This window comes from Gopherus evgoodei, chromosome 3 (assembly GCF_007399415.2).
Source record: "Gopherus evgoodei ecotype Sinaloan lineage chromosome 3, rGopEvg1_v1.p, whole genome shotgun sequence".
NCBI lineage: Eukaryota > Metazoa > Chordata > Testudines > Testudinidae > Gopherus > Gopherus evgoodei.
The window spans coordinates 109,638,830-109,657,003 of NC_044324.1; the positions used below are offsets into that span (position 1 = coordinate 109,638,830).

The 18,174-nt window shown below is 45.6% G+C and overlaps 1 protein-coding gene across 1 annotated transcript in view; it reads right to left on the reverse strand.

Annotated features, from left to right (window-relative positions):
- SAMD3 (sterile alpha motif domain containing 3) overlaps window positions 1–18,174 on the reverse strand; it is a 101,820-nt gene that overhangs the window by 4,724 nt on the left and 78,922 nt on the right. Inside the window, exon 7 of the mRNA XM_030556296.1 lies at window positions 13,789–13,956. Coding sequence (XP_030412156.1) covers window positions 13,789–13,956 — 168 coding nt within the window. The remainder of the gene's footprint in view (window positions 1–13,788; window positions 13,957–18,174) is intronic.

Below are 18,174 nucleotides of genomic sequence, written 5' to 3' on the forward strand. Positions count from 1 at the left end.
GGGTTTATTGGATGTCAGTCTTCGGATTAAGTGTGTTCAGTTTACAAATAGAGACATTTTCATAGAATCATAAAATATCAGGGTTGGAAGGGACCTCAGGAGGTCATCTGGTCCAACTCCCTGCTCAAAGCAGGACCAATCCCCAACTAAATCATCCCAGTCAGGGCTTTGTAAAGCCTAACCTTAAAAACCTTTAAGGAAGGAGATTCCACCACCTCCCTAGGTAACCCAGTCCAGTGCTTCACCACTTCCTAACTACCACTCCTGCAAACTTCACCTGGATTCTGAAAATCAGACTCGATTCTGCTTCTTGTTTCTTGAGCTCAAATTACTCCCTCAGTGATCTTTCCACAATCACACTGCCTTTTTAGTGGGTGTGTAGCTCATTGGAAATTAGTAAACAATTTGATTGATGATGCAAGATCACTCCCTTTGCAGTGCATAGCTAATACTGCTCAGGCCCAGCATCTTAATAATTAAAAGTAGATACAACTAAGGATATACGGGGGGGGGGGGGGGGGGGGGGGGAGGGAATCTTTCAGATTCTCACAACAATTATTCACCTGAGCAGTCCTATTGATATCAATAGAACTACTCTCACAAATAAATGTTTGCAGAACTGCTCTTCAGTTGAATGAAGTAGTGTCATTTTACTAAAGACATTTTTCAAAGACCCACCAAACTTAAGTTTTTCATGGGCTTCTCACTGTGTCTACTTTGTAACTTTAAATAAGAAATGAGAGGAGAGCCACAATTCTGATGGCAACCACAATTTAAATAATTTACTTGTTGGTGTTCTGGAGAAGTTGTTTATTCTGTAGTTGTAGACATAACTAACGGTTTTCCTAAAAATTATCAGGCCATCCCTACTGAGTTATAAAACCTATAATTAGTAGGAGCAGTTGCCATTAGAAGCAATAAACGCAGCAGCCTGGAACTACTTAGCTTTCACTGGAGGAAACCAGTGAAATGTCTGTTGAAATGAGCCTGAGATGAATATAAAAGAGCCACTGATCAAAACTACCCTTCAAACTGCATTTACACTAGTATTTTCCAGTAGGTCTCCCAGTGGTGCAACTTAATGATGGGAACACAGTGATGAAAAGATGTTTAGACAGGGGTCAGGCATCACCACCATGTCATCTAGATGATGTAATGAGAAAACAGTCGGGTCAGTTTATACAATCAATCCCACTGTTACTACCCACTGGTGGGAAATTTCCCCCAAAACACTAATGTAATCAAGGTTTTAGGAGCTGGTCAATACTCATATAAGCTTACACCCACCGTCTTCCACCCTCAAGGGTTTACTGGAGGTTCAAACTATATGCATTATCTGCCTACAACCACTTTCATTCATATAGCACTAGTCATCCTAACAGATGCCAGAGTGCTTCACAGATCTGTCTGTATGTGCAACATAGAGAGTTACATTCTGTATCCCAGGAAAAATACCTTTGTAAACCTATCATGTTAAGGTGGAAAGAATCTATAATTTACTCAAGGAAAGAGCTCTCAAGACAAAAATGATTAGCTTGGAAATTTACAGCTCAGGTTCCACTTTATAAATACCTCTCTCCAAAAGTATAGAATTGCACAGTTATTAAAACAACCTTAAACTGAATCTTCAGCCTGGCAATAGAGAGAAACTGAGATGTGGTGTGAGTTTCAAATACCATACATTATTTTATTAGTGGCTCCCAGAATTTTGAGATGTTGGCATGTAACATGGTGGAGTTTTAATTCCCTTAAGCTGCTACTTCCCCTTTCTTCAGTCCCACCTCCCTTCTTCCTTCCTCATCAAACTGGTAGCAGGGTTGAATGCAAGAGCAATTGCCAAGGGCTCAACTGTTCTGTAGTTGTGTAGTTGCAAAGAACAAACAGTTCCTGCCCGAGGCAGCAGGTTCTCTTTTGAAGCCCATCTACCCATCACAAGAGGGGTAGGTATTGGGAAGCAGGGGGAAGAACATGAACAGAGAAGGAGAAATGAAGGGAGGCATAAGGGAATTGAAAATAAAGCCCAAAGTTTGTGATACAGCTGCGGTTTATGGAATTACAGTTTGGCTGCTGCAGGTAGACAACACAACCAGCTTTGTTATCTTTAGTAACCAGAAGTTTGCAAGCACAGCGACATCTGCAGTTGTGTCAAATAAGCACACTGCTGCTGGAACTATATTTTAGCATGTTCAGAATGGTAATGCATATTTAAAATACTTAGGAGCATTTTTCCCTGTAATCTGTTTCTAATCACAAAATTGTAGTCCAGCTGAAGGGGCGTTTCTCAGCTATTATATACACATGTGGGTTTATTAAGCACTTTCAACCCACCCCTCACTCTTCAGCATGGCCGCAGCACAAAGAACAGTGGTTAAAAAAAACCAGCACACATGAGGATATGTGAATGACATCTCCAAGTGGCACTGGTGCCAGTGATGTGTCTTTTGTGTGTGTTTGCAGAATTCCAGCAGTTTGTTCATCACCTGAACTGTGCTGCAATTGCTCATTCTTGGAGAGGCAAATACTCCCAACAGCCCCAAACGACACAGAATGGACTTAGTGTGGCATGATGTGGCCATAGACAACCTTGGCAACAAGTACTAGGACTAGGTTGTGACCTTCCCTCCATTTTAATCTTCATTCAGCTATCAAAGCAAGCACAGCCAACCCCCTGACTGCATGGATCCTGCTACACAGATGGCTATGCATTTACGAGAGCCTTTTTAGTTACTGACTCCACTAGCTGAACTAAACTCGCACAACACAAATTAGAAGAAACACTGCAATGCATAAAAATGTGTAAACCCCTGACCTACTGGAAAACGTGACAGAGGGCAAAATCATGTTCACTCTATTCATGCTAGTCATCCCACTGAAGTTGGTGAGATTGCTTACCTGAGAAAAGAAGCACGGCTCAGCCCTGAAGCATTTTTTCTTTCAAGATGCTCTACGTGGTCTACATGAACATGGGAATGTGAAATAATTAAGAAGCAGCTGCAGTGTCAGACTGATACTGCCACAGGAGTGTTCTGTTGCTCTTTTTAGGCTATTCTGAATTTTAAACTCTATCTCTAGCTTAGGCGAAAAGTCTTACAGAGCTGCACACTCCTACCCAAAGCCCTCAACTTACCTAGAAAAAGCAGCAGAACACTCCTGTTTCCCTATGTCTCAGGCTGCAGCCCGGGTCTTCCTATCCTCATAAGCAATAAGGAACTGCATTTCTGGCTGGCATTATTAAAATAGCAGCCTCCAGATTGTACGTTACCCACTTAATACCTGTGGAGTTTTAGAAATTTTTTTCAGGTATGTGCATTTTGATGAGAGGTACTATTAGGTAATATCTGTAGCCCTTTGAGGGTGGAAAATGCTACCACAAGGAAATACCAAATTCATAACAAGCTTTGGGCTGGTATTCAGGCCCTTAGCTGACAGCTGTGAGAAACCTTCCTCCCTATGCACTGACTTGTCAAAACACTACATTTCCTTCCTTTTGTAGGTTTAAATCAAGAATGCTATTGAAATATAGGTTATTAGTCGATAATGAATGATCTATCCTAATATCACTGCATGCTTGTAATTCCAATTGTTATTTAATTGGGAGCAACATATATGTCAACAGCAGAGCAGACCCTTGCTATTTCACTGCTATATTTAGTTTTATGACAATGATGGTTAGCAGAGAATCGTAGCAGGAGTGCAGTATATTTAACTACAATGTGCTTGTGGATGAATAGTTACTTTCATAGCTGAGCTGGCTGAATGTACAAAGGAAAAAATGGCTGTTTGATTTATGCTTATTAGGTATTTTTAAGCAGAGTTTTATTCATACCCAATTTGAAATTTTTGATAGAATGGGAAACCTGGCATTGGTTCAAGGCTATATGAATAATTTCTAACATCAGGAGCTTATTATCTAACATCAACTTTTTTTGCTTTTATTGAAAAAAGTATTTAACTCCATGCTCGTAACAGAATGTTCCATATATAACTGCCTTATTACAGAACTTGTGTATTTCATCAGATCATTTTTTTCTTAAAGATATATTTGTGAAATACATTCTTACAAATGAAAAGCAGTCCATGAGCTATTAATCAGCACTCAGTCTCATCTAAATGCTTGACTATTCAAGATCCCTTCTTCTTTTTCTCCCTTTACCTTTTAGTTTGTCACAAGATGATTGTTACAATAAATAAAAAGCCATTTCAACAGGGAGGTGAATGTCATTCAGTGGGAGAAGTAATGATCCCTGTTTATCTGCGTGTACCAGTTTACAGTCCCTGTCTGCAGTGACATTTAAACTTTTTTGAAGAATGGTGCTTACGCATAGTCTACTGCAGTCAAGTCTTTAACATGGTTTGGCTGGCCAGCATGAACAAGGACAAACTGAGTTCTTCTTCAAGAAGATGCAGCCATGTATTCCACTTAGTTGTGGGTACACCGGAACCACTGTACGCACACTGTGGCAAATTTTGCCTACCAGTACCCGTGGAGGGACAGCACTCATGCCTCATGGCCATAGCCCAACTCCTGGCTATATGAGGCAGTGTCGCCCAATCCCCCTCAGTTCCTTTTTACCGCCTGTGGCTAGAGTTGGAGCTGTGAGAGATTTCTACCCTCACAACCTCTCTATTTCTTAGTGATTTTTCTAGTTGTCTATGGTTAATTAGTACTCTTAATATAGTGTTAGTTACGTTTAGTGTTTGTTAGCTTTAGTTTAAGTATTTCCCTGTTGATGCCCTCATCAGGGCTTAAATATTGTCCGTTCTGTGCGGGAGAGATTTGCAAATAGTTCATGAAATGGAGTCAGGATCTTCATCTAAAGCAGCACCTGCTTGAACAGGCTGTGTGGCCTTTTTCAGCACAAGACCTATGATGAATCAGAGGTCACCCTCAAGTTCTGAGAATGCTGCTGTTTTGCGTCCTGGATTGGTGCCTCTCCAAAGAGATGGAGGAGTTGCTCTCCACTGAGTGTGACAAGGAAGGGGTGACATAAGACTGATCATAGCCACTCCAGATCATTTGGGGACTTGTCTACTTCCTCCAGAAGGAGTGCAGGTCAGCATGAGTGAGTGCTGACCCATGGGATGGAACAGATCTCATCAACCGTTCCCCAGCACCACACAGGGAGGTCAGAGACCTGGTTCCGGCCCAGGGGTGTCCATTGAGTTTAGTACCGACAAGGGCAATGCCAGCACTCACTGTTTCCACACTGGCGGCATATCAGGCAGGAACAGATCTCCTCTGCCTTTTCATCCCAACCTCTCCCAGGGTCCAAGACTTTCCAGGGCTGAATCATTTATAGCCCCGTTGGCTGGTAGAGCCACTGAACTTGTGAGTCTTTCAGCACCAACAGTCAGTGGAAATGGGGCTGGTGCTGGGCTCAGCACAAGTCATCTTATCAATTGGAACGACTTTGGCACCCCTGCTGTCTGTGGCGCTAATGTCACCGTGGTGGCACTTACTACCCTCCACTTCAGCACCGTTAAATTACCTCTGTACCACTGACGACTTCAGGATTCACCACTTCCAGCACTGGAACCAACAGAAGCATACCTGGTGCCAGCTGTACCATCTCCACCGTGAGTGCCTGCTCCCTCTTCATTTTGGGCTATGGACAAGTCAGACTGGCTGCTTGCACCTTCAGGACTGGTTCCACCTTTGTCCCCCTAAGCCCTGGACTCCTTGGTGTCCACATTGGGATTTTCCTCTTTCAGTTGTCCATCACCTAACCCACATCTGGGGGGGAAGGGAGGAGGTGCTCATGTAGCACTGTGGATACCAGGATTGGCGCTCATCTCATGGTCGGGATGGTGACCTCTGACCCAGCACCTACCGATCACGATTCCTGAGGGAATTCTGTGCCAAATATTGAAAATTTTGCACACATTACTTTAAAATTCTGCAAAACTGCAAATTTTATTTGTCAATAAATAAACGTGGAGACTCCAGCATGGCAGTGGGTAGCAAAAGCCATGTACTGCAGAGGTAGCAGATCAACCTGCAGCCCCTTCTCCCCAGGAGACAGACTCGGCAATGATGCTGCACCTGACCCTGACACAGCGCAAGCACAGGGCCTGCCCCAGAAACACCTCTGGGGCCTTGCCCCTCTGCACCAGGTATGGGCAGACAGGCTCAGCCCATCAGGTTCGAAATGTGAAGGGGCTTAGTGTGGAGGGATCCAGGTGTGGGATGAGGGGGTTCTGAGTGGGGCAATCTGGGTGTGAGTGGCTCAGTAGAGGGTGCAGAGGGATATCTGGATGGACGGGCTTGTTGAGGGGTTCCAGGTGCAGGGGCAATGGGACTCTGCCGAGGATCCAGAGGAAAGTGGTTGGGGCTCAGCAGGAGTAGGGGGTCTGGCTGTGGGAAGATGGGGCTCAGCAGGGGGGTCTGGGTGTTGGGGGGCTCAGCAGGGGGCTCTGGATGCTGGGGGAGTGGAGCTTTGTGGGGTGAGGGTCCGGGTGCAGCTGGTTGGGGCTCAGTGGGATGGGGGGTCCAGATGCGTGGGGCTCATTGGAGGGGTCCAGATGCAGAGGGGGTGGGGGGATGGCCTGGGTGCAGGGGTAGAGATTCAAATGCAGGAGGGTGGAGCTCAGCAGCAGGGTTTGAGTAGAGGGGGACTCCAGGTGCAGGGGGTGAGGTTCGGCGAGGTAGAGGCTTGGGGAGGAGGCTCAGCGGGGGATCTGGGTATGGGGAAGTTGAGATGCATGGGAGTTGGGTGGATGAGGAGCAGGAAAGGGAAGGTGGGGTGGCAGTGTGGAGCTTCCTGCAGCCAGGGAGGTTTTGGGCTAGTCAGCCCCCGTCCTAACCCTTCTTGTAGGGAAGAGGAAGTCCTGTCCTCCTCCAGCCCAGCCTAGACTAGCAGATGAGACTGGTACAGCATAGGAGCCACCGGCAGGGGCATCCTGGACCCCACTCTCCTCCCCCGTTGTAATTTACCTATCTGCCAGCTGCTCTGGGCGCCCAAAATGATGCACCAGCACTGCTGGGGAGGGATGCGTGACCATTCTTGCAGGTTCCCTTTGCTTCCCTGTCAGAAAGTCCTTTTTCTGCGGGGAAGCAAAGAAATCTGTGGGGGGATATGAATGCTGCATACACAAAGTGGTACAGAATTCTCTCAGGAGTACTGGTCACCAACACCTTATCCAAACCAGTAGTCTCCATAGAATCCATGGGACACTCCTCAGTTGCAGAGGTCCCAGACCTCATCTTGCTCTAAGCTGAGATCACCAAGCAGGCCTGTGGTGGTGATCATTGATCTGCTGAAGGCCCAGGCACCGGTGAACCTTCCCCTTGTGGAGCTTCCAGAGTTGTCCCATCTAGGTCCACCAGCCCTGGAGAAGAATCCAGATCTGGCACAGTTGACTGCTTTGTCTTCATCGCCAGATGATTCTGTGGTATCTGGCTCTTCCTCTTCTTCAGTACCAGAGGATTCCAAGGCATACCAGGACCTTTTGCATTGCCTGGCTGCTTCCCTGGGTATTCAAGCAGAGTTCCTGCAGGAGAATATCCATGAGTTTGTGGATATCCTGCAGCCACCTGTCCCTGGGAGAGTAACCCTCCCTATTAACAATGTGCTCCTTGAACCCCTTGGAGCATGCCGGCTTCAGTACCACCTACCACAAAGTGCATAGAGAAACGCAGGGATTTGAGGGTTTTTACTCAGATCTGACCTTGAACTGCCTGGTCATAACCACGGGGAACAATAAAGTCCTGCAGGGCAGATTTAAGTCCACTCCCAGATCTAAACGGATGTATCTGATGTGTAAGAATACCTAATAAGCATAAATCAAACAGCCATTTTTTTCCTTTCAGCCAGCTTGGCTATGAAAGTAACTATTCATCCACAAGCATATTGTAGTTAAATATACTGCACTCCTGCTACGATTCTCTGCTAACAATGATCAGTGTCATAAAACTAAGATAGCAGTGAAATCGCAAGGGTCTGCTCTGCTGTTGACATATGTGCTGCTCCCAATTAAATAACAATTGGCATTACCAGCGTGCAATGATGGTAGGATAGAGCACTTCATTACTGACTAATAAGCTATATTTCAATAGCATTCTTGATTAAACCCACAAAAGGAAGGAAATGTAGTGCTTTAACCTCCTCTTCCTTGCCAACGCGCTCTGGTACCTAGCAGGCATTTTCTATCCAAATATGATTTTGTGAACTGGACAGCTATGTCTAAGCTTGCTGACCAGCTGCCTGAAGCTTCAAGGGAGGCATTTGGGGCATTTATTACCAAAGACTGCTTGGTGGGTAACACTTCTTTGCAGTCTGCACTAGATGTCGCGGATACTTTGGCCAGAGTGATGGCTTCTGTGGGAACCAAGGAAAAGGGCATCCTGGCTGCAGAATTCAGGCATTGACCCCAATGTACAACGGGCCATAGAAGATTTGCCCTTTGACGGCAGAATTCATTTTGTCGGACAAGACAGACGAGACTCTGGACTCCTCCAAGGACTCTAGAGCTACCCTATGGTCCGAGGGGGTGTATATGGTGGCAGTGCAGAGGTGCCCCTATAGTGGTCAACAGCAGCATCCTCTGTAGCTCACATTTGGGAAGACTTTCCCTCCCACAAGACAGCAGAACTACCGCAGAAAGGAGCACAGGTCCCAGAGGAGGACACATTGTGGTCCAGGTTTTGACCAGTTAACATGCCTTGCCCCCGCACTCCCCAAGCACCCATTTTTACTCCTTGGTCCAGAGCAGTGTTCCAGTCATTGTTCCCTTCTCCCTATCCCCTCTCTTTGCGTACAGGCTGGCTTGCTTTTACAATGCTTGGGGCTCAATCACACAGAAAGCTCGGTCTTAAGCATCATCAGATCGGGCTATGCCATCTAGTTCTTCTCCACCTCCCTGCTCCCTCCAGGACCCCTCTCATGAGATATTGCTTCTCAAGCAGGTTCACTCCCTACAGGCTTTGGGGGCAGTGGAGAAGGTTCCACCAGAACACATGATGGGGGTGGGGGGTGTCACAACTTCTATTCCCAGTACTTTCTGGTGCCAAAATCCAAGGGAGGAGCAAGACCCATTCTCGACCTTTGTGGCTTCAACAAATATAGCAAATACATGAGGCTCTGAATAGTCACTCTATCAACTACCCTCCCTGCATTGTCTCAGAATGACTGCTTTGTTGCTCTGGACCTTCAGGACGCTTTCATGTGATGATTTTGCCAAGCCACAGAAAATTCCTTCAGTTCATTGTAGTGAGTGACACTTCCAGTTTATCGTGCTTCCCTTCAGTGGTTCAGATACTTATCGACAATACCACCACAATTAAGTATATGAACAGGCAAGGGAGAGCACACTCCAGGAGGCAAACTGGTTGTGGCAGTTCTGCATCAAGGAGAGTGTGATCTCTGACAGCCAACTGCTTGCCCAGGGTCCAGAATCATCTCACAGACCAACTCATCAGGAATTTTCCCCTGAAACATGAGTAGTCTGTGAAGACAGGTGTTCTCTGGGTCATCTTCACAATGTGGGGCATTCTGAAGATTGAGGGCCATGAGGGACAACAGAAAACGTTATCTGTTCTGTTCTTGAGTGGGCCACAGTCCAGGCTCCCTGTCTGACACTTTCCATCTCAGTCAGCTCTCCTGTATGCTTTTCCCCTGGATCCCAATCATCCCACAAGTCATCCTCAAGCTGAACGCAGATTGAGCCAAGCTCATTCTCATTGCCCTGGTGTGGTTCTTCGATCTTCTAATGCTGACAGTTCAGCCTCTCATACTTCTTCCTCTCCATTCCAACGTACTCATACAGAATCGCAGTCACACTTTGCATCCTGCACTCAGCTCCCTGCATCTCACGGCATGGCTGCTTCATGGCTAAATGAGGAGGAAAAGCAGGGCCGTCAATGCCTGCATCTGTCAGCTAACCGTCGCCGCTGGAGACCAGCGCATCAAATAGGAGGGTGAGGGCCAGGGCTGGAGGACTGGTATTGTGACAGAGATCGTTCCCACGGTGTGGGGGGTGAGGATCTGCGCCAAGAAGACGACCAGCGGGAGAGCGAACAGTGCCGGCGATACAATGTGCCTCCCCCTAGGCAAACCGCGTTGAGAGGATGGAGACCACAATCGTGGTACCAGTAATCTTGGGCAAGCCAGAGAGGAACTGGGCTGCAAAGCCGAACATCTGCGGTACGGAATTGGAGAGCGCTGCCTCGGTTCTGGGAATCAGCAGCACTCAACTGCCCTCTGGGGGGTCCTGATATCTGGCTTGACCTCACAGGGAGCCTTTGCCGCTTCCTGTGGCACTGGTAGAGGCCTCTGCTCTCTAGGCGCTGGGACAGCTTGGGAAGGTGTCAGCCCTGCCACAAGTCTGGGTCCCATACCACTCCTGGGAGTCAGTGGCAGATTCTTTGGGGGTTACCAGCACCGACTGGGGAGGCACGATACCCCATGGCCTTTCTTGCCTGGTGCTGGGAAGCCATGCTTCTTGGCACTCTTTTTGGGCACCGGTGACGGAGAGCGGTGCCAGGTGGAGCCCGGTGCTGGGGTGTGCTAGGCACCGAGGCTGAGGTACTGGGATACAGTCCGGCTGGGAAGGCTCAGAAGCCGGGCAGAGAGCAGCCTTCATGACAAGGGCCTTCAGACAGATGTCATGCTCTTTCTGGGTCCTGGGTCAAAAGTTATTGCAAATGCAACACTTGTCCTTCACACGTGACTCCCCCAAGCACTTCAGGCAGCTGCTGTGGGGGTCCCTCACAGGCACAGGCCTGTTTCAGTCCAAGCAAAACTTAAATCCCGGAGATCGGTGCATGCCTTGCATGGGGCAAAGTCTCCAATGGAACTCTAACTTCTAACTACACTTACCAACTACTTAACACTAACAACTACTTACAAGACCCTAAGGCTGGACCTAGTCCTTGCTAGGCAAGGAAAAGATGCTTTGACTAACCACCACAGGAGGTAAGAAGGAACTGAGAGGGCCTAGGGCCAGCAGCACCTAATACACAAGCGCATGAGTGCTGCACTCAGGAGGGCACCACAGCCGACCCTACTGATACCACTAAGGCAAAAATCTCCAATGGCCGCGCACGTGGGCATGCACACACTAGGAATGGAATGGACATGAGCGAGCACTTGAAGAAGAATATTAGGCTCTGTAAAGACATGAAACAAGGATGTGTATTCTGCTATTTTAATTTATGACATGGTGCCCAGTGCCTTGGATGGGTGCCTTTCTGTGTGTTCTTATAAATATACATACACAAAGCTCTTGCCAAAAAGGATGCTAATAAACATCTTGTTAAAGTGTGCGTTTGTAATGTCTAAATCATAGTCTAAGGGACCTGAGCCAGATACATTTATTAATATATAAAAATCAAATAAAAGCTAAAATAAATTATGATTTCTTAATTTTGCTATCATGATTTTTTAACCTTAAAGGCTGCACTACTGTTAGTTTTTGCATTTAAAGCTTCTGTGGCATGTAAGAAAAAGAAGAAATGAGATAATTAAAATGAGGGCTACCCTGAGGGAGACCTACACATCCCATTGCCCTCATTCCAAATGGAGGCGGTCGTCACAGAACAGCAGAAATTTGCCAGTAGCAAATGTTCATAACATTAAGACTACTGAACAAATTCTCCTTCATGGTAGAGATCTTTTTCCTTCCTCATAAACTCTAAAACAGAGGCTAAATAATGGCTTTGAACATTGTGTCAGAGGGAGCAACCAAGCACTTGGGCAAAAGAGGGAGAAAGCAGTGTAACTGTGAAAGCCATTGGAGTACAGGGAGCAGTGACTCTTTCTCCTCTTGTAGGGAAGGTGTAATATGCACTCCACCATATTCCCCTGCTGGCATGTCAGGTGTGAGGCTAGGACCCTAACCAGAGAGAGCCCTTCTGGGCAGGCTAGTACTATTAGAAGAGCTACATTTGTACTTTCCAAGTAATAGCAGACAAATTAAGGCTCCCTTTTGCATGAACGAAGGGAAAGGGCAACCTGCACCTTCTCCGCTACGTATAGTGCCCAAGAAAACAAGGTTTTTATATTAGCCTCTTGTTTTGTGCAAGTACAAAAACTTTCAACTGGAACATGCAGAAGTAGGGATGTGTTTATACCTGCAAGCAAAGGGAAGGAACAGATTTTAGGGTGTTCCAAAACCAAGATGTATTTTTGGATTAAAAATTTCAGTAATCCACAAACCCCAGATTACAATTTACATAGGAGTTGTGCAAAAGAAATCCCCATCTTTCTCCTCCAATGAAACATCTACACTTCATAAACAGATACAAGGAGGGAAATATATAGATCAAGCTGGAGGCCAAACATTTGATTATGTTTCTTTTTCAAAATACTGATATAACTTGGTGGTTTAAAGTTTAACTGTATTTTTTCAACAGCAGCATTGATATAAGTGGTATTAAGTTGGCAAAGCATAATAGAACACAACGCATTTATGACTGTGTATACATCAATATTAACGCCCTTTATGTCACTTACCTGACAGTAATGGCTTCATCTATAAATAGAGAATTCAGTTCAGAAAGATGCAACACCTGCATACGTACATTCATAAGCACCTATGTATCCTATATATTAGTACACAGACTACTTATAACATACCACAGATGGACTATCGTGTGAAGATATAAGGGCACCAATTATCTACTCAAATATACACGTAGGCTTATTAACACGGAGGGCTCAGCTGTGGCTGGACCTCGTGACTGAAAAATTGTAAAAAGAACAGGAGTACTTGTGGCACCTTAAAGACTAACAAATTTATTTCAGCATAAGTTTTCATTAGCTACAGCTCACTTCTTCGGATGCATAGAATGGAACACACAGACAGGATATTTATACATACAGAGAACATGAAAAGGCGGAAGTATTCATACCAACAGGAAGGGTCAAATCAATTGAGATGAGCTATCATCAGCAGGAGGAAAAAAAAACTTTTGAAACGATAATTGAGATGACCCATAGAAGGTGTGAGCAGAACTTAACATAGGGAAATAGATTCAATTAGTGTAATAATCCAACCATTCCCAGTCTCTGTTTAAACCTGTTAATTGTATCTAATTTGCGTATTAATTCGAGTTCAGCAGTCTCTCTTTGGAGTCTGTTTTTGAAGGTTTTTCTGTTGCAAAACTGCCACCTTCAAGTCTGTCACTGAGTGGTTAGAGAGGCTGAAGTGTTCTCCCACTGGTTTTTGAATGTTATGATTCCTGATGTCAGATTTGTGTCCATTTATTCTTTTGCGTAGAGACTGTCTTCCCCCCCCCCCCCACGTATTTTTGCCAGGGTTTGCTGGCCCTGCTCAGTCACATGGTGCCTCAGGCTCCCTCCCTGCATGGCGGTTGCTGGACCCTGCAAGTTGGAATCTGCGGATGTGGCATGAGGCAGCAGCAAACAGCTGGGAGCCTTTGCTGCTGTGTCTCTCCCCATGGAGCTAAAGCAGCAGCTCCCAACTGTTTGCTGCTGCCTCTCCAAGTGGAGCTAACGCCAGGGAGCTGCAGGGAGGGACCACTGAGGGCAAGGGGGGGCATGCTGTTGGGGGGAGTGAACCTTTAAATTGTGCCCCCCACTCTCAGCAGGCATCAGTCGTCTCTGCAGAAACCCCTAACCCCACCATCCCGCCACAGTTTAGAAGCCCCAACTGCTTCTCCCTTGGCCCAAAGAGCGCCACTCATGCACAGCTAGCTCCAAGTAGGGTGAGGCTACTCCTACTTCTGCATGTGGTGTCTTACTGCCACCGTAGAGCCAAAGGTACATATTTCCCATTCACGTTATTTATGGACTAACTTTCCCTTCTAACAGGAACCAGAAAACTTACTTTTATTTGCACCATTTGGATTTCATCACATCTATTTTCAGCAGAAGATTTCTTTGTCTGTCCTCGCCTGTGACCAAACTTGCATTTGTTCCTTATAACCTGCTCATCATCTTCAATTGGTCTCCGCACATATTTGAAGCGATCTTTAAGGGCTCGTTTCCATAGCAACTGCATAAAAAAAACCACCATCATTAGAATCCATCAGGAGTTTGCGCCACTCTCTCAAAGCAGGTCATTATCTACTATTTCTAGACAAAGGAAAAACTGACAAGAATGGGTACAAATTTTTAGCAAGCTTCTTTAACTGCACCTACAGTTTATATACTTAGGTACCTAAACCCAATATGCAGAGGCTGTCCCGAAGAAAAGCAGGCAATTGCAGTATGGGCCAGAAAACAGACAAGCTGCAGTTTGAATGCCACTCTGTCATATCTGCCTCCTAATATCACCAATGTCCATCAATTTAGTATTTTGTAGCTTTATATGACCTAGCAGCATGAGAGAAAAAATGACTGTATGTTAAAAGATGGTGAAAGTTACTCATTGAAGCTCTTTGCTGTTTACTTGTGTTTAATCCCAAATCTACTGCCCCAACTCAAGTTTCCCTGGAAATAGCTGTGGTGTACTGGCTTCTACGAGATGGTAGCATAAAACTTCATATTTGAAGCATACCAAAATGTGGAGAAAACACCTGATTTTTCATTTGATATAGTCAAGACCCACCTTGGAGCAGTCATATCTTACTGAGGCTCTCTCTCTCTTTTAATTTACAAGCATTTCCTTTAGAATGAATTAGTTAACTATACAAGTTGTTTGTGCCTCAGTGAGACTCCCCACTCCATCACCCCAAATACTTAGCATAGAAGGAGGAAGTCCTAGTGGAAGTTCTGTCTCCACTTGCTGTTCTTAAAGACAGCTATTCTAAATAAGTTCCTATACCACTCCCAATACTGGGGTATCTGAGCAGCACCTGAAAAGTGGCAAACCCAAGACAATGATGCTAATTTTGACAACTGGATCAATGACTCAGTTTGTAAATCCTTCTTGCAAGAGCTGCTGTTTATCGTATTATTCACATTTCTGCAATAAAAGGTTACAAAATTGAGCAAGTATTAAATTGGCTGAAAGGAGAGATGCTCCAGGAGTCACTCAAATGTATAAAATTGATACACAAATAAGTCTCCCTATTTCCAGCACCACTTCCCGCAGTTACAAAGTATCAGATTATTCTTATTTTCTGAGACGTAGGAACACCACCAAAATAAATAAAGCCTGTAGAATTAGGATTAGGATAAAAAAAGCCAGAAGAAGGATTGCCTCGTGGTTAGGTCACTCACTTAGAGCATGGGAGACCTGGGTTCAAGTCCCTGGTTTGCCTCAGACTTTGGTAAGTCACTTAGCCCCTCTATGCCTCATTTCCCCATCTATAAAATGGGCCTAGACTTGAGGTGGTTGGCAGTCTAAGTACCAAAACCCTACCTAAACTTGGCATTGGAAACAGGAGGAGATGATGATGTAGCGCTACACATCCCACAGAACAGCACTTGCTTCTGAACTTTTAAACCTTGTGCCAACACGGGTCCATGATTAACCAGTCCAGGCACGAGGAGCCATTTTCACAAGGAAACTTTGGCGTGGCAACACTCTGTGTCCTAGTTCCTACAAAATCACTGGGATTCACAAAGCTAGAGTTCGGCACTAAGATCCCTATACAATGAGTAGAGACAGATAGTGCCTCTGGATGGGATTCACAAAAACAGCATGGTAGGTGGCTCCCAGTCTAGGCTATCCAATGGGAGGTACTGAAGCTAAGAGTGTGTCCAAAGCCCTGCTCCTCTAAGGGTGTTCTATGCCTCTCTCTGCTTGGGATTCTCAGCTTCAAACCCTCTTTTGGCATTAGCTGCCAATGCTGTTTTTCAAAGAGCCAGGGGAAGGGGCAGACCTTCCGCATAACTTTTAGCTCAGCGACTAGGATACTCACCTGGGATGTGGGAGACTCCCCAGCTCAAGTCTCCCTCTGCCTAATGAGAAGGGAGTTGAACACAGATCTGTCGCTTCTCAGGTGAGCACCCTAGCCGCTGGGCTATGGGATATTCTGATGTGGGTTACCCTCTCCTGTTAAAGCTAATCCACTTGAATAAACAATTTAAAAAATTCATGGGAGCAAGGGGACTGGATTCTGTATCTCACATCTAACTACCATGCTACAGAGTCAATTCTGACGCTCGCTCATTTTCTCTGGCCAATGACTCTTTCATTATTAATTCACAGTGGAATAGCTTCAATGGAGGAAGATGAAGGGATCCCACATCAAAACATATAACTCAGTGATTAGGGTACACCCCTGACAGGTAAGAGATACCTCTTCAAATCCTTTCTCCTCATCAGACACAGATGGAACTTGACTGGGGATCTTCCACATCCCAAGTGAGTGATCTAACCACTGGGCTATAAATTATGAGCAAGGTGTCCCCTGGCTGTTTTCTGCAGGCTCACGTATGTAGCCTGATCTCCTAGGTGACATCTGAGCACATGTACCAGATTGGGCCCTTCAGGCAAGCGAATGCCTATCTTCCCCTGGTTTGTGCATCACTCTGGGGCTTAGGCACCTACACACCTAGAGTGAGACAGCAGTGCTCATGTGTAACACTGACAGGCCTCTGTTGCCAGCAGTCAGGATCAAACCGGGGACCTCTGGAGCTTAGTACATGAGCCTCTACTGCATGAGCTACAAGCCAACTGGCTGTTAGCTCAGGCTGTGGAGCAGACTCATGAATCTCTAAGTGGTCTTGGTGCATTATCAAGACTTCATCAACCTGAAACACTCATTTCTATCTGAACTTACAAGGAAAACCTCACTGTTTGTTTAGATGAACAACTAGACTGCAGCAAATTGCATTAATGCACTTTGAGCCAGTCTCGTTTCAAAGAAGACTAGACTGAAGTACTCTAACAAACTGTTGATGTGCATCAGCGGGGTGTACACGGTAGATTCACACCTCAGCTTGCAACGATCTAACTGTTCATGTAGACAAGCTCTAAAACAGACCAGGCGAGGGGGCAAAGGGGGCATTTGCCCAGGGGCCTGGGTAATTTAAAAGGACTCAGGGGCCCCAGCCACTGCCGGATTCGTCACTCTGTCCTGGGCCCTGCCCCCCCCAAGGGACGGCCCTGGCCACCAGAATTGCTGTCAGTAGGCCTGCTCTAAGATTACTAGCACAGAAAGACTGGAGAATTCTTTTTCTTTGGTTTGTTTCCTCTGTGCACCTAACAGCACCCCAAATACAATCAATTGTTTTCTCCTGGTTGTGGGTCTTTCACACAGGCACAGGAGAGAGAAAGACTTTTTAAAAAAATAGCAAAGTAATTGTAAACCATAGGCATTGGCAGGGGAGAGTATTTGAGGGCCAAGATCGTACCCAATAGTACAGATCACTGAGCTGGCAGAAAAAAGGGACCCCTTTTCCATGAAAATGTTCATATTTCTGAGAAAAAGTTTAGTCTTGAAGAGGAACAAAATAACAAAAATGCAAAAATTTTCATGGGAACAAATATAAAGAAAATTCTATTTCAGGCGAAATGAGATGGAATCTTTAGGCCTTATTGGCTGTCCTCAGAGAAGGGCCCTGTCCATTTCACAAGCCAGAAAGGCAGAGAGCTTGTGTGCTCTGCCAAACACTCCCCTCCCTCACCCCATCCTGATCTAGGAGCCAGAGAGGTGCTGCCCACTCCCAGGAAGTGAGGAGGCAGAGTGGCCTGGATTTCTGCCGCTCTGTTCAGGGGAGGGGGGAGAAAGAGAGAAGGGGAGAAGATGCAGCATGTTTCTCTATCTTCCAGAGCCACTGGAGACAGGGAAACCTGCCTGTTTTGACAAGACTTCCGTTGAATCTACTTTTATTTCATTTTTTAAACGGCCTCCACTCCAAGCTGTCCCTTTAACATGTTTCTAAACGACAACATAAATATAAAGCCCAAACATGAAATCACATTTCTGAAACACTTTACTGAAATATAATGTCCTCTGCCTACCTGTCTAGTCCCAAGACCATCATGACCATATGAACCTAAGTGCTAATTTCAACTAAGATAGTTTTACATTCACTTCTGGCACTTACCAAATACCACAAGAGTTCCCTGATTTATTCTAAATACCACAAGAGTTTCCTTGTACCATGTTTCATCTCATACCTTTCTCCAGTTGAGGAATTTGGAAGGTTTTGTTGCCAGTGCAATAATCTTTTTCATAATTGTCATCTTTTCCTGATTCTATGGAGGCATCTAGTCTAGAGACAGTATACAGACTAGGGAAACCTAAAGGCACAATAGGTATGCGCTGAGCAATCACTTGGCCCCCGTCTCTGTGAATAAGTGGACAATGAATCTAAG